General features: G+C 35.2%; 1 protein-coding gene across 1 annotated transcript in view; it reads left to right on the top strand.

Annotated features, from left to right (window-relative positions):
- Positions 1–5,777: 5,777 nt before the first annotated feature.
- LOC103712400 (lysine-specific demethylase REF6-like) overlaps positions 5,778–15,785 on the top strand; it is a 32,803-nt gene continuing 22,795 nt past the window's right edge. Inside the window, 7 exon segments of the mRNA XM_008798919.4 lie at positions 5,778–6,123; positions 6,125–6,671; positions 6,674–6,874; positions 9,392–9,470; positions 9,584–9,651; positions 12,262–12,412; positions 14,644–15,350. Coding sequence (XP_008797141.2) covers positions 5,995–6,123; positions 6,125–6,671; positions 6,674–6,874; positions 9,392–9,470; positions 9,584–9,651; positions 12,262–12,412; positions 14,644–15,350 — 1,882 coding nt within the window. The 5' untranslated portion in view covers positions 5,778–5,994.

Below are 15,785 nucleotides of genomic sequence, written 5' to 3'. Positions count from 1 at the left end.
TTGGTGTGTCGGGATTGCCGACGACCAATGAGCCCAACAAGTCGAGTCTGAGTTAAATCGAGTCAACATGTTGAGTCATAAATGGCCACTCCTATTCAAGTATAATGCAAGATATGCACTTGCTAGCAAATAAGAAAGATACTAAAGAATAAGTCGGTGCTCAAAGAGCTTCCATAATGAGACATCTTTTCCAAGTTTTAAATGCACATCATGAGAATGATAACTATATCCAACCACTATCTAAATTTTGAAAAAAATAATCTTACACAATGAGACATTCTCACTATTAATCTTACAATCTGGCCTCTCAATCCATATTACTTGTAAAACAAAAAAAATTATGTTTTGCTTAGGTGCCTTTTTATGTTTTTCGTGAGGCTGTTGCCTAGCAATATAACCCAAAGGGGGAGGCGATGAATTGGATTTTTAAAATTTATAATTATGTGCAATTAAAAAACTAACTTTCAAAATGTTTGTGTTGTGAATAGCAATATATCTGTGCAAACATAAATCGAAGAGTTGAATGTAATATGGGAAAAATGCACAGCACAACAAACACAAAATTTTTATAGTGATTCGGTGCCAAACTCAGCACCTATGCTCACCTTTCAAGACACCCTTCTCGGAAATTTCACTATAATCTATTCCGAGATTACAATGTGATTGTTTTACCCGATCTTACAATCGAGCCTACTTGATTCTCTTTATAAATCAACCAAAAATTGCTCAATCGAAAGCCTTCCCTAAGCTTGATTACAACTTACAATACAATTCAAGAATTGAATAGACCTTTTTCACAAATTTTAAATTCTTTGAAACTTGTTACAACACAAAAATATAAAAATACAATCAATGTAAGCAAAGCTCCTTAATGAGCAAATTTGATGTCATTGATGCATGTGTGGAAAATAGTGGAAGCTCTTGTTGGATGCTTGGAGGCTTCACTACAAATGCTTTTATGCTCTCAAAAGTGGGGAGATGGGGTCATGAATGCTCACTTGAATCTCATTTAATGATAGTTTTTTTTTGTTTTTTTGTTTTTTTCTTCTTATGTCTCAATGCCTTTATGCCTTAAAAAGTGGCTGGAATACTATTTGTAGCTGTTGAAGAGGCGAAATAATCATTGGAAATGCGATAATCTATTCTGGGCTTGCGGAAAACTAGCAGTTTAAAGTGCCAGATGCAGGGGAATCGACTCTTTTTCTTTTCGGGTCGACTTAAGAGAGCGCTGATTTTCACTATATTTTGTCTTTCGTTTGAGACCATTCTAGAATCAACTCTGTTAGTCCTGGGGTCGATTTGTGCTCGGTAGGGTCAACTCTTGAGCTGCTTGGATTGACTCACCAAAAAGTTACTTTTTTATTGTATCTTATCTTTTGCTTGAGACTATTCTGGAGTCGACTCGGCTGAACCTTGAGTCGACTTATGAAAGCATGCCAGTCTTTTCTACTATACCGGGGTTAACTTGTAACTTTGGGTTCGACTCCTGAACCCCTTTAAAATCAAAGTCTTTTATTTAAACATGTGGGCATTTAAAGGTTGGCTTCTCATAACTTGGGGTTGACTACTCTATTTCAAAACTTCGCAAATACTTCTCAAATTCCTTCCAACTTAAGCATTTTTGATTGAATTTTCTCTATATATTTAGGTCATTATGAGATTATTTTTTCCTCTTATGTACATCCTTAAGTATCCCAAAAATACCCAATTAGTAAATTTATATTCAAATATTTTGCATCATCAAAATCAAATTTTTGGATCAGCATATGCATATTTTAACATGTGACTGGCCATGAGAAACCTCCAATTATCCATGCTCAATAAGTCCAATAGTTTAGATAGATGCCTAGTTTCATCAAATCGCAGGAGGATCATCATAAAACTAGCCCATCCATAGCGTCACCCTGTTACCGTCACCGTATCTATGTTTTTTAAATAATTTACTATACCAAACATATTTATATTTCTAGATTCAAAAATAAAATAGAATTCTATTTTTCTATTTTTGAAAATTAAAAAAATGAAGGTGGTGCCAAATGATAGCAAAATTTTAATTTTGAATTTTCAAAATGAGAGAATATGAATGCAAATATGATTTTTGTAGGAGGCAAAGAGAAACTACTAATGAAACTCCTACTATTGTTATAGCATTACATATACAAGTAGATATAGCATATAATAAATTTGCCATAATAAACTAATTGTTCATATGCTTCGCGCATAGTTTAAAATACTTTTTTCATATTTCCCCGACGATACTATTTTTATCATTATTCTTTCACTTAATATATCGATTGATAACCAATTTTTCCCTTTTGCTATACTAGTTAGTATTAGAGAACAATTGCCATGCATCTTGCAATTACTTAATAATATTCTAACAATGCTTATCACATACCCATAAAAACTAATGACAGAGCTTGTGAGGGGCCAAAAGGTGGTGTAGACACACCCTTGCACACCTCTAATATTCATATTTGTGGTTAACTTTTATGGCAAACAATTTATAAACGAGATGGTTTGTATTTCATTAATAAAAAAAATCAAATATAACTTGTTACCAAGCCTAAATACATAATTAATTTAGCCTATTTAATATTATAATTGTTCACTTTTCCCTCATTCGTGCTCTTTGTATTTGCTCCCTTGTCACGTCGACATCAAATAGCGACCCATCGTACCGCTGTATTATAACAGCTTAATAAAGTCGATGACTAAGGCCCTGTTTGGGGGAGCTTTTGGAGGGCCAGAAAGCACTTTCTGGCCCTCCAAAAGTACTTTTAGATGAAAAACTATGTTTGGTAAATTTTTCAAAAAGCTGTTTTAGCTTTTGCGGGAAGCTGAAAACAGCTTTTGGGAGGAAGCTCCAATTTGGAGCTTTTGGGAGGAAGCTGTTTCAGCTTTTTCGGAAAGCTATATTTTTGACAAAAATGCCCATATTAAAATAACATAATCACATAGTTTATCCCTGTATAAATCTAAAAATCTGCTGGAGCCAAGAACCCAAGCCGTCAGACTCCCTTCCGTAAGAAAAGGTATTTTTCTTTTCAATTTTTGTATGCATCTCTTGAACTACATTTTAGAAGAAAAAAAATTTTAATCCTTTTCTATACCTTCCAAAATCAATTTATTGTTTTTTTTTTATCATCAACCTCGCGGCCCACATTGAGGTCCTCCTCGAGCGTGGACCATGAAGAAGAGCCCCTGGACCGCGGAAAATTATTTTATGAAAAATTATTATGGAAATTATTTATACTAATAATTATAATATTTTATATCTTTATTTTTGTATTATACTATAAATATAGTATCATATTATATTATATCATAATACATAATATGTTATGTTAAATAATTTAATATTATATTATATTATGAAAAATTAATTTATACTAATAATTATAATATTTTATACCTTTATTTTTGTATTATACTATAAATATATATCATATATATATATCATAATACATTAATATGTTATGTTAATAATTTAATATTATGTTATATTATGGAAAATTAATTTATACTAATAATTATAATATTTTATACCTTTATTATTGTATTATACTATAAATATTGTATTATATTACATTACATTATAATACATTAATATGTTATTTAAATAATTTAATATTATGGTATATTATGGAAAATTAATTTATAATATTAATTATAATATTTTATACCTTTATTTTTGTATTAAACTATAAATATAATATCATATTATATTATATCATAATACATTAATATGTTATGTTAAATAATTTAATATTATGTTATATTATGAAAAATTAATTTATACTAATAATTATAATATTTTATACCTTTATTTTTGTATTATACCATAAATATAATATCATAATACATTAATATGGTATGTTAAATAATTTAATATTATGTTATATTATGAAAAATTAATTTATACTAATAATTATAATATTTTAATACCTTTATTATTGTATTATACTATAAATATTGTTATTATATTACATTACATTATAATACATTAATATGTTTTTTAAATAATTTAATATTATGATTATATTATGAAAAATTAATTTATAATATTAATTATATATTTTATACCTTATTATTGTATTATACTATAAATATTGTATTATATTACATTACATTATAATACATTAATATGTTATTTTAAATAATTTAATATTATGTTATATTATGAGAAATTAAATTTATACTATAATTATAATATTTTATACTTTAATTATTGTATTATATTATAATATAATATATATTACATTATATCATAATACATTAATATGTTATGTTAAATAATTTAATATTATGTTATATTATCAATATTAATTTACTCTAATAATTATATTACTATTATGCTATATTAACATAATATTATTTTATATTACAATAATATTATACTATATCGTATATTTATGTATTAATTTATGTTATGTTTTATTAGTTGTGTTGTATAATACTATGCAATGTCCTCTATGGTAATTTTGTCATATAAAAGTACTTTCTCAGTTTGTTTACCAAACACCAAAACAAAAGTACCACAGCACTTTACGAATGTAGTTACCAAACAGCAAACAGCTTTTTATAACAGCTCTACTTCAGACAGCTCTACTTCCAACAGCTCTACTTCCAACAGCTCTACTGTCAACAGCTCCCCCCAAACAAGGCCTAAGGCTAAACAGTCCGGGAAAAGCTCATAAATATTATTGTAAATATGCAGCAGCATCTCCCATCTACTGAACGATTTATTAGGATGAGACAGGGTCCCATCATGGATCAAGACATTAGTTAGATGGTCAGTTACACCAAAAAAAAAAGTTAGGATGTTACGTTCTCAGCTGGATAAAGATCATTGGCTGCATTCATCTTTATGTGCACCGCACTCTCTTTTGGCTTTTTTCGGGGAGAAAAAATTGAGCTCTCTACTGGCTTTGGATTAATGTTGAAATATTTACCAAAAGACGAACAGGGCAGTAAATTGAATGGTCTTATTTATCTGATAGAGTACTTGAAGTATAAGTGCCTAGAACTTTTAAGAATATGCTGTTTTCTAATTTTGTAAAATGTATGCATATTAGAGTTGTGTGAAATGTCTGCCTAAGCACTTCTTCCTCCAACAATCAAATGTTCCAATTTGGCCAATCGGTCAACCACCTAATTATTCTCTTCCTTCGTAACAATGTTCTTTTGGATGTAACTGCCGCATAGGTTGGGATGAACATTTTAGATGAAGAATTATATCCTATTCTGCATGCATCATATGGCTATACACGCTAGCTATCACACTGCTTATTTTTTTAGGCCTCATTCAGCAAGTATGTTTCTTGATGCACCGCTACAGAAACGGACGGTTGTGATTGGCGGCATGCGTAGGGTATAATTTGTCCTTCAGATAGAAGCATCCCATCACTAATTTTTGGACTGATAACCCGCACGTGCGAATGACACGTGAAAATGGAACGTTGGTCAAACATTTAAAGTATTGCATTCAGCCCTGATTTCCGCCACTCCGAAGCGGGCCAAATGCCACCGCCGCTCTTTTACCAAATCCGGCCCAATGTATGCCCCCTGGATCGACCCGAGCGCATGGTATCAGCGGCCATACTTATCCAAAAGAGGGCGTGCCCGGAATATTAAGAAGGAAAAAAAAGAAGAAAAAATCAGAAGAACAGAAAAAGGAAGCATAACCTTTCAATTTCAAATGACAGTGGCATGAATGGTATTTACCCTCGCAACAGCTTCTATTATTGAAACCCGTTTCCCCACTCCCCCACCTCAACTTGCCCAAATCTTGGCCCATCCATCCCCTTTTCTTTCTCTCTCTCTCTCTCTCTCTCTCTGTTGTCCTTCTCAAAGGTGAAGAGCAAGGGAATAACGACGCCAAGATTGAAAAAAAGAGAGAAAAAATCCCGAGAATCCCTTCCCTCTTTCCATCGAGAGGGGAAAATGGGATGAAATCCCCCGTCATCGTTACCAGTCCTACCAGCAGCAGCAATGGCAGCAGCGGCATCAGCATCTTCAGCAGAGCCGCCCCCACCTCCCCCTCCCGCGGAGGTTCCTCAATGGCTGAAATCCCTCCCACTGGCTCCTGAGTACCATCCTACCCTGGCCGAGTTCCAGGACCCCCATCGCATACATCCTCAAGATCGAGAAGGAGGCCTCCTCCTTCGGCATCTGCAAGATCGTGCCGCCTCTCCCGGGGCCGCCCAAGAAGACGACCGTCGCGAACCTGAACCGCTCCTTCGCCGCCCGCGAGACGAACCCCAAGAAGCCCCCGACCTTCACCACCCGGCAGCAGCAGATCGGCTTCTGCCCCCGCCGCCCCCGCCCCGTGCAGAAGCCCGTCTGGCAGAGCGGCGAGCACTACACGCTCCAGCAGTTTGAGACCAAGGCCAAGCAATTCGAGCGCGCCTACCTCAAGAAGGTCACCGCCGCCAGGAAGGGTGGCCTCCTCTCGCCGCTCGAGATCGAGACCCTCTTCTGGAAGGCCTGCGCCGACAAGCCCTTCTCCGTGGAGTACGCCAACGACATGCCCGGCTCCGGCTTCGCCCCCCTCGGGGCCGCCCGGCGGTGGCGGGAGGAGGAGGCGGCCAACGTCGGGGAGACCGCCTGGAACATGCGGGGGGTGTCGAGGGCCAAGGGCTCGCTGCTGCGGTTCATGAAGGAGGAGATCCGGGGGTCACATCGCCCATGGCGTATGTGGCGATGATGTTCAGCTGGTTCGCCTGGCATGTCGAGGACCACGAGCTCCACAGCTTGAACTACCTGCATATGGGGGCCAGCAAGACCTGGTACGGCGTGCCCAGGGATGCTGCGCTTGCTTTCGAGGAGGTCGTTCGAGTGCACGGCTACGGCGGGGAGGTCAATCGTCTTGGTGAGTACAAGGGTTTGTTTTTCTTCGTCAACGCTCCTCTGTTTTAGCCTTACAACCTTCTGCTTCCATCGACACTAGTCACTTTTCCACGCATCCCTTTCTAGATGTAGATGCCGAAGCTTGGTATATAACAAACTTGAATGTTACAAAGCTTATTGTATGTGACGAACTGAAGCTTCAATAGTGGCCTCCTTGTCTCCTATAGTTAGCTGCTCAGGTGTTCGATCAATGGTCCCTTTGATGTTTTCGTCAAATTATGTTCCTTCTATTGGCATGGTGATACATCCCTAGCCATGAGTACGTTCCATGTGTTGACATTCAACTCGTTGCTGTAGACGCCCAAGCAGAGTGGGCCAGTCCTCAGTGCCTGCACCTGGAGAGTGATGAGTTGTGAGGTCATATTGACGGTTCAAGTCTTACACCTATTTCTTCCACTATATTCATCTACTTATCGACAAAAATTGAAGCATCTGAGGTATATTGTTCAGTGCAAGTCTTGATCCGAAGATAATAGTTGCTAGCAACAAATAAGGTGCTCACCATATTCAGCACAGTAGCAATGAATAAGGTGCTATCTGTATTCGGTCTTACACCTATTTCTCCCACTGTTTTCATCCACTTGTCAACAAAAACTGAAGCATCTGAGGTATATTAATCGGTGCAAGTCCTGGTCCGAAGGTAATAGCTGATGCCAACAAATACGATGCTCTCTATATTCAGAACTGTAGGAATTAAAAGAAAGCTTCATCGGAATTAGATCCAGAGGAACTTAAAGATGAGCCTATTGCCGATCTAATAGTTAGTATGAAACTTAGCAATTGAAAGAAGACAAAAGTCACCACTTAGTATTTAAATCATGATCTAGTAGTTAGCATGCTATAATGTTCAGGATTTTGTTTATAATGTTGAATTTTGCTACAAGTGAGTACACCTAAGTGCGCTGAGAAGAGCGAGGAGGGGCCTTCTTTTGCCCTACATGCCCTTATTATAACTTCCTGTCACAATAAGCAACACATTTGATTAGCCTTATCTGTGAAGAAAGGGCCTAGTTTTGTTTCAAATCAGTCATGTCATCTTTATCCTTACATCCTGTGTTAATGACTTTGTCTCCTTTTATCCTTAAAATCCTTTTGTATGTATTCTTTTACCATCATTTTTTTAACTAAGTCTCTGCTTTTTATTTTTCTCTTACTTTTGATTATTGTCATCATCATCATCATCGGTAATCCTGAACCTATTGTTCTTCATTTTCTATCCTTTCACTCTAAGATCGTTAATTATGACCCCTATTAACTTCAATATAACTCCAATTAGTTAAATCAGGGTCTTTGATAGATTATTATTCCAAACGATTGTTTTATATTCAGTGGTTAATTTTCAGGTTCATATATAGTGTTTATTTATTTATTTTTTTGGCTGCTTAGCTGTTTTTCAGGCTGTCTGGAAGTTTTAAATAGTGAAGAGTATTTAACAAGTGCTTAACCATTTTGACAATTATGAATAGCTAGATAAGCTTTGCAATGCAGAAAGAATCTTAGAAATGGGAATCCAGATGAGAAGTTAAATAGTCATTTCTATAAAGAGTTTGTTTTGCTGAAATTTGCATCGATATATGCTTGTAATTACTAATTTTTTCCATCCTGCCCTAGTCCAACTTCAATCTGAAATTTGACTTATTTAATTAATTTTCTTACATATGTACAAGCAGAGTTAATAGGAGTCTACACCATCCATCACTGTGACAGGCTTCCTAAATGCCTAAACCAAAAAATAGGATTTACTTTCAGGCTTCATTTACGATTTTGAGAAAGCACGTAATGACTTTTATTCTTTCAACCTTTGTCCATATCTTCTCTTTCTGTTTGTCAATCTATCTTCCTTTATGTTATTGTGATGACAGCTTGAGTGCCCATGTTATATTTTATATGATAATGGTGTTCGAAGGAACCTATTTTGTTTGGTTGTGGAGGACAAATGCATGGCATCGGTAACTAATATTGTGTGGGTGTTGGTCAGGATTGCTGCACTATGACATGGTATTTGCATGCATTGACATCCAATGATACATTGCATTGCCAAAATATACAAAACAAGAGTGCAGATAGCTTGCAAGTTTTTTTATTAGTTAAGAATTTAGTTAATTGGCTCAACTGAAACTGCATGAAACCTTCTAGAAATACTGTCTCAAGGGGATGCTGTTTTATATTCATTTGTGGGCAGTTGCTTTAGTAGGTGATACATAAGGATCCTATTACCCTCTCCTTAGCCCCTAAATGCTACTAAAATAACAAACTAATCCCTTTTAATTTGCTTATAATAATGAATGTATGATGAAACCCATCTATTCAATTAAGATGCGATATTATTTTTTCTGTCTGTTGCTTGAGGTGATGTTTTAGAATGGTCTTTCTTGGTTAAGAATATTGGCTTTTACAAATTTATGCTTCTGGTAGACTAGTAGTTGATCAAGAAACCATGTTATCTAACCGTGTGCATATTTGGTTGAGTTCATGGCAGTGACTTTCGCACTCCTAGGTGAGAAGACCACTGTCATGACTCCTGAAGTACTTATTGGTGCAGGAATCCCTTGCTGCAGGTGATGTTTGTCATATTTTCCCTTTTTTGATTACTTCTACTTTTGGCATTTTCCTTTCTTTAATATAAAATCCATAACTAATGAGCATATAAGTCTTTGTTTCTTCATAGCAGATTGGTACAAAATGCTGGAGATTTTGTTGTCACTTTCCCTGGAGCTTATCATACAGGGTTCAGTCATGGTAGGCATCTATAACTTGGGATTTTCTTACATTTATTCTTTTTCTTAGAGCATCTACAATAGATTCCCCAAGCACAGTTGGTTTTTTTATGGCACATACTTGATGTGCATCAAATAATATAGCCTAAGAGGATGTATTTTATTTACACTCTTTAGGTTGTTCAAAGAGCAGAGTAAAAATCTATCAGTAATATCCAAAAAAAAGAAATGCATTGTTTTTAGCATTCCTCTTATTAACTCCAACCCTAATTCCCTCCCTTCTTTTGCGGCATGTTACAATATGCTCATATCACATATCTTATATTTTTCCATACAAGTGCTTCATGTTGAAGGTTTTTCCCCCCTTAGAGGAAGGTGAAGCTTGAAGCAAATTTATGATGATGTGTCTATTGAGTTTTTAGCAAGGTTTGCCGGTCCTAGTACTAGACCCTATACCAATAGCTTATTGGAACAAATTGGGTTAGTATGTTACACCCCAGTACTGACACATGGTGCATTGCCGCAGACAAGACGACAGCTCTGTCATGTGTTAGTATAGGACCGTATCGAGCCCTATTGTTATACTACATACCTTATCAAGTTGGTACTGTATGCCTGATACAGGGTGGTTTGGGTTGGTGCAAAAAACCTTAGTTCTTAGCATCATTTTTACATGAGTCTAATTATTAGATTTGACCAAGCACCAATATTTGGGTTAGTTTAATAAGGGATGATTTCAAGGTTTCAAATATCGAAACCAGACTTCGTACCCTTTTTTTTTAAAACTGGAATGTTATGGTATCGGCTATAGACACATGGTATAGGATTGCATCCTGTACGGACTCATTCTATACCAGTTCTGGAAACCTACTACAACCATATGGTACCATTTGTACCATCTTGTTCCAGCGTATTTGAAGCCTTGGATGATCTTATATATTGTATCAGGAAATAATAGAAACATACACATGCACACGCTCATACATCATGTCTTAGAGAAAATTAGAGCGTGTGCATGACTAGGGAAGGTGAGAACCCTAATATGATAATGAGGATTATAATGTGAGGATATAATAAGATTACAAGGAGTATACATGAAAAGCAATCCTAATAAGCAGAAATTTCTACATGCAGAAACTTAGCTTTGTTGACATTATTTGTGCATGCAAGTTTTGATGATAACCCTAGGGAAATTCAGAAAACTTGGCCATGAATAATGATATAGTGTAGGTTTAGACAAATTTACATTATTCATCAATGAAATTGATTTTTGAATTACTCATGTCATCTGTAACCTTTAGACTTTCTCCCAACTTTTCGTGGTCAGCGTTACAAATGCTTCTCTTCCATTCATATTATTTGAAGTCATCCTTTTCTCTCTTCCTAAAGATGGATACTTTAGTCCTTGTAAAAAAGAAAAAAGAACTAGTGTACTTTCTTTCTCTATTAATTGTCATCTGGAATTAAAAAAACATTGGTATGTAGGAATGTAGATTAAATTAGCTATATTTTGAGACTGAAAATCAATATAGTTATTTTTTTGGGTTATTTAAATATGACTTGTACATTAATGAAGATTATGTTTGTCACATTGTTTTGCTTTGTCTATGCTAATTTCAGAAGCTGTAAATATTCATTAAGGTTTTACATGCTTCCATAATATTTTTATTTCCCTTTTTTGTTCTTTATTTCTTTATTTGTTATTTACCATATGGATTGTCAATTCCCTGACTATAACTGGGAACAAAAGTATGAATTAGTATAATTAAAATGTTGGAATTTTCGGAATAACCAACCATTAGAAAAGGAGAAAGATGAAAAGTTCAACTAAATGACAAATTTACATATAAAAGAAGTTGCTATATGATCATTGTAATGTTAAAATTATTTCTAGTATTTGGAATGAGCATATCGTTCTGCTACAATAGGTCTGGGAATTTGTATTTGAATGAGAATAAGGTCGGTATGCCGGAGAGAGACTGATAATGGAATGAAAAGTTGGCATTTTGGCAAGAATTGAAGGTTAGGAGCTGTAATATAGTAATTTATAAATAGGCGAGCAATGTATTTGTCCTTGAGTTCACTAGGTATTCTTTTGTTCTACAGTTATTAAACACCAACTCTATCATTGGTCTTCATTAATCTAGTTTATTCATCCAATTGATGCACTATGTCCTGCACGGTAGATGTCTGAAATTACACAATTTAGCTTTTTATCTGTCCTGGACTTTCACTGAAAAGTGTAAAGAAAATGTACAATCAGTTTGCTACAAGACAATATGTTTATATTCAATGTTTGGTCCGTCTCTAATGACGTTAAATTGAACAATTCGAAATCAATAAAAGCTAAAAGCTGTATTTGTCATTAGTTAATAATATTTTCTACTTGACTTTTTCATCATATTGCTAGTCCCTAGTTAATTCCGTCTTAATGTGCTTATGAATGTGCACATTTATGAATATATTTGATATCCTACAACCATAGTTTTGGCCACTGATCTACTTACTTTACTGTAGTCATTTACATTCTTTCAATTATAAGACCTTAGTCTGATGTAGTGATGTTCTAATCTCATAACTAAAATCAGATCATTGTTTATATTAATGAAATCTTCTATCTTCGTGTTGGTAGGATTTAATTGTGGGGAGGCAGCAAATATTGCAACTCCTGGATGGTTGAGAGTAGCCAAAGAGGCTGCAATTAGAAGGGCTTCAATTAATTATCCTCCCATGGTGTCCCATTTTCAGTTGCTTTATGCACTTGCACTATCTTTATGTACAAGGTGAGCTTTGAGTAGTAGAATTTACTGGCAGGATTTTTAGACATTTGCATTTTGATTATCATTGCAGTTTTGATTGTATAGTTTGTCCCCTTCTTATTTTGGTTTGAATATTTGCGTCCGAGTACTTATCTTGATCAGACATAGTATTTGATAGTACTGGCCGTACTAGGTTCTTTATTTCTTTATATTGTTCTTTATTATGAATTGGTGATTATAATCACTATCATGGGGAGAGAGGGATGGAGAGAAGGAAAATCCTTTCAGCTATAGGAAGCAATCACTGGGTATGACAAACTCGTGGCAATTGTTTGAGGACACCTCCAATTCCATGCACATTTGCAAGTTTAAACATATGCATAATCAAAGGGATAACTGAAGTTTAAGGCTCTGATCACAAACAGGTGCATGTCTCCATTCCATATTATTCTTGATATTCGTCCCTTGTATTCTATGTACTATTTATTACTCAATTTGCAGGATCCTTATGTGGGGGTTATAAACTTGTTAGAATGGGGTTTGTTATGGATCCAACGTTGGTAGTAGATCTGCCGAACCAAATGCTACGAGTAACATTCCAGGCCTCATCTTTGATTCAAAATCTAAATCCAGCTAACTTAGAATGTGTTGGTATAAAGGTGCAAGTTTGTACCTACTCACCCATCATCACTTGCTGAACTTATCTTGCTCCCGTTGTCTAGTGCCCCCTTTCTTTTCTCCCTTTATCTAGTGACTTTTAGTTGTTAGCTGTCCAAGCCACTGAAGTTTCTGTTTAAAAAGATGCAAGGTTGGGTTGAGTGATTCAGGAACTCCGCAAATCCTGATTTTTGGGAATAAGACATATCACCTATCAGATCGATTAAACTATCTTAAAAAATCAGGATTCATGGTTTGACTCGATCCCCAATCACTCCAATATCTTCTATCTGTCTTCATTCTTGACTTTAGACTCTTCTCTGATGTACGATATACCCCTGAATATTGAGTTCGAGCATCCAAACAAATTTACCACGGATTATGAAATGGTTTTGCTTACCCTGTATAAATTGTACCACGGATTATGAAATGGTTAAACAAATTTAGTTTTCCTCTTAATTTCGTGAAGCCTCTTAACTCATTAATTTAAGTTTAATATTGGGAAATGCTTTACAAAATCCAAAGATTTGATCTAAATACACAGGGTTGAAAACCTGCTTTATGGCTCTGCTGGAATGTTTATGGCGACTGATATATCTATTGATCTTGCTGAGCATTACTTTTATACATATTTTAAAATAAACATGTTATATTGCTTTTTAAAGCAATTTCATTGGATCATACAACATACTACATAATTATATTTCACGATGTGGCTGTACTGTTGGTTCCATCCTCACACCGAACAAATTTAATTTCAAAGAAGTACCCTGAGTTTTGCTCCTGTAACTTCTGTGGCATTTTCCTTGTCGCAATAAACCTTTCTTTGACAATTCCATAATATCATAAATATTAATCAAAAATCTTTTTGATGTCTTCACCTCTCCATATTTTCTTTGACCTTTTCATCCATATAGCCAATGGCTGTTTTTCTCTGGCCCTCTCCAACTAAAAGTCGCTTTTAATATTGATTTGGATGATCAATAAGAAAACATGCACCATTAGCTGCTGTATGTTTTGTCCTGTGTCAATAAATATCTTAAATATTTCAATTAGAAACGGCATTGAATCCTTTTTTGTCTTTTCAAATTTGGCAGCCTGGCATGTGTGGTGGCATACCCACCAGCGCTGGCACTTAAATCCTTGTATATAAGAAGTGCATCTTTTGGGAACTGAATGCATCTCTTTGTGCATCATTTATCTGCATAGCTTCCACTCTTTTAGGTTTGTTAATCATACATTATATTTTACAGCACATGCAGCTCTTAATTTCATCAAAAGGCATGGCTCTTTGCTTTATATCTTTTGCTTAGGGCTTACTTTTTGGCTACACATTCCGTAGTCATGAAATGCCCAATGTGTCAGTCTGTTTGCCAGTTCAATTCAGTTAAAGCTGTTGAAACTATGGGTCTGAAATTTTCAATGCTGTCTTATTTTGAATATCAACAAAATTGTGGTTTTTTTTTTTGCTTTATGCGACACAAAGTCAAGTTTCCAAATTAAATTAGTAATCTAGATGTTTCAATTATCTTCTATTGTTTATGTGAAAGGATGGGTTTTCTTTTCTTTCTTTCTTTCTTTCTTTCTTGTTTTTTTAGGATGCCCAGGGGCAACAGAAGTGAACCACGAAGTTCCAGACTGAAGGATAAAATGAAAGGAGAAGGAGAAGAGATGGTGAAAAACATATTTGTTCAGAGTGTGATTCAAAATAATCACCTACTTAGTGTTCTTCTTGATAAAGGATCTTCCTGTGTAGTACTTCCACAAAATGGACCTGACAGTCCTTTGTGTTCAAATTCACTTGTCAGATCTCAAGTAAAGGTAAAACCAAGATTATCACTTGGTTTATGCAGTCACCAGGAAGCACTGGAAGCATCAAGACTTTTACCTTCCAATGATATGCTAGGATGGAATGCAGGGATCAGAGACTTAAGTGGTTTCAGTTCACTTAAAGGAAATTCTGTACCTGTCTGCCAAGGAAAGATAATTTCGTCAGCAACTTGCAGATTTGGTACTGCTGATTTCTACACTTCTTCTTTAGACTCACAGAACGGGGAAGGTGAAAAAGAAGGTACGTTCCAAGGTGACGGGCTGCTAGATCAAGGACTATTGTCATGTGTGACATGTGGAATTTTGAGTTTTGCTTGTGTGGCTGTTGTTCAACCAAGAGAAGCAGCAGCTAAATGCCTCATGTCCACTGATTGTGGTTTCCTTGGTGATCATATTGATGATTCTGGAGAAGTAAGAGACATCAACAAAAACACAAATAGGAGGACAGGCAATTATAATTTGGTTTCAGATTTGGGTAAGCTCAGCATATGAATGTCTTATGCTCTCTCTCTATTTCATTCCCTCTTTTATATTTCATACTTGTGGATATGTTTAATAGATATCTATCTCTTAATAGCATTTTTCATGATTGATGATATCTGTTATTCTATTTAATAATTTATATCTGTCAATATTTGTAAGAAGTTATTTCTGTGCTTACCTAATCTTGATTTCTTTTGTACAATGCAAAGAATATAAAGTATATGTAATACAACCACATTAGATTAATGGTTCAAATTTACTGATACATGTCTCCTATAATCCTAGTGTGCTTCACCAATGGCCTCTTTCTATCTTGTCAGCCAGCATATATTAACAAAAAACAGGCATTTGGGACATCTGGGTTGTCTTTATTTGTCAGATGAATAGTTTTTTCCTTTTTTTTGTATCCTCCGTTTCTTAGAACTTA

This window comes from Phoenix dactylifera, chromosome 7 (assembly GCF_009389715.1).
Source record: "Phoenix dactylifera cultivar Barhee BC4 chromosome 7, palm_55x_up_171113_PBpolish2nd_filt_p, whole genome shotgun sequence".
NCBI lineage: Eukaryota > Viridiplantae > Streptophyta > Magnoliopsida > Arecales > Arecaceae > Phoenix > Phoenix dactylifera.
Note: the sequence above shows the minus strand (reverse complement) of the source record. Positions and strands in the feature narration are given on the sequence as shown.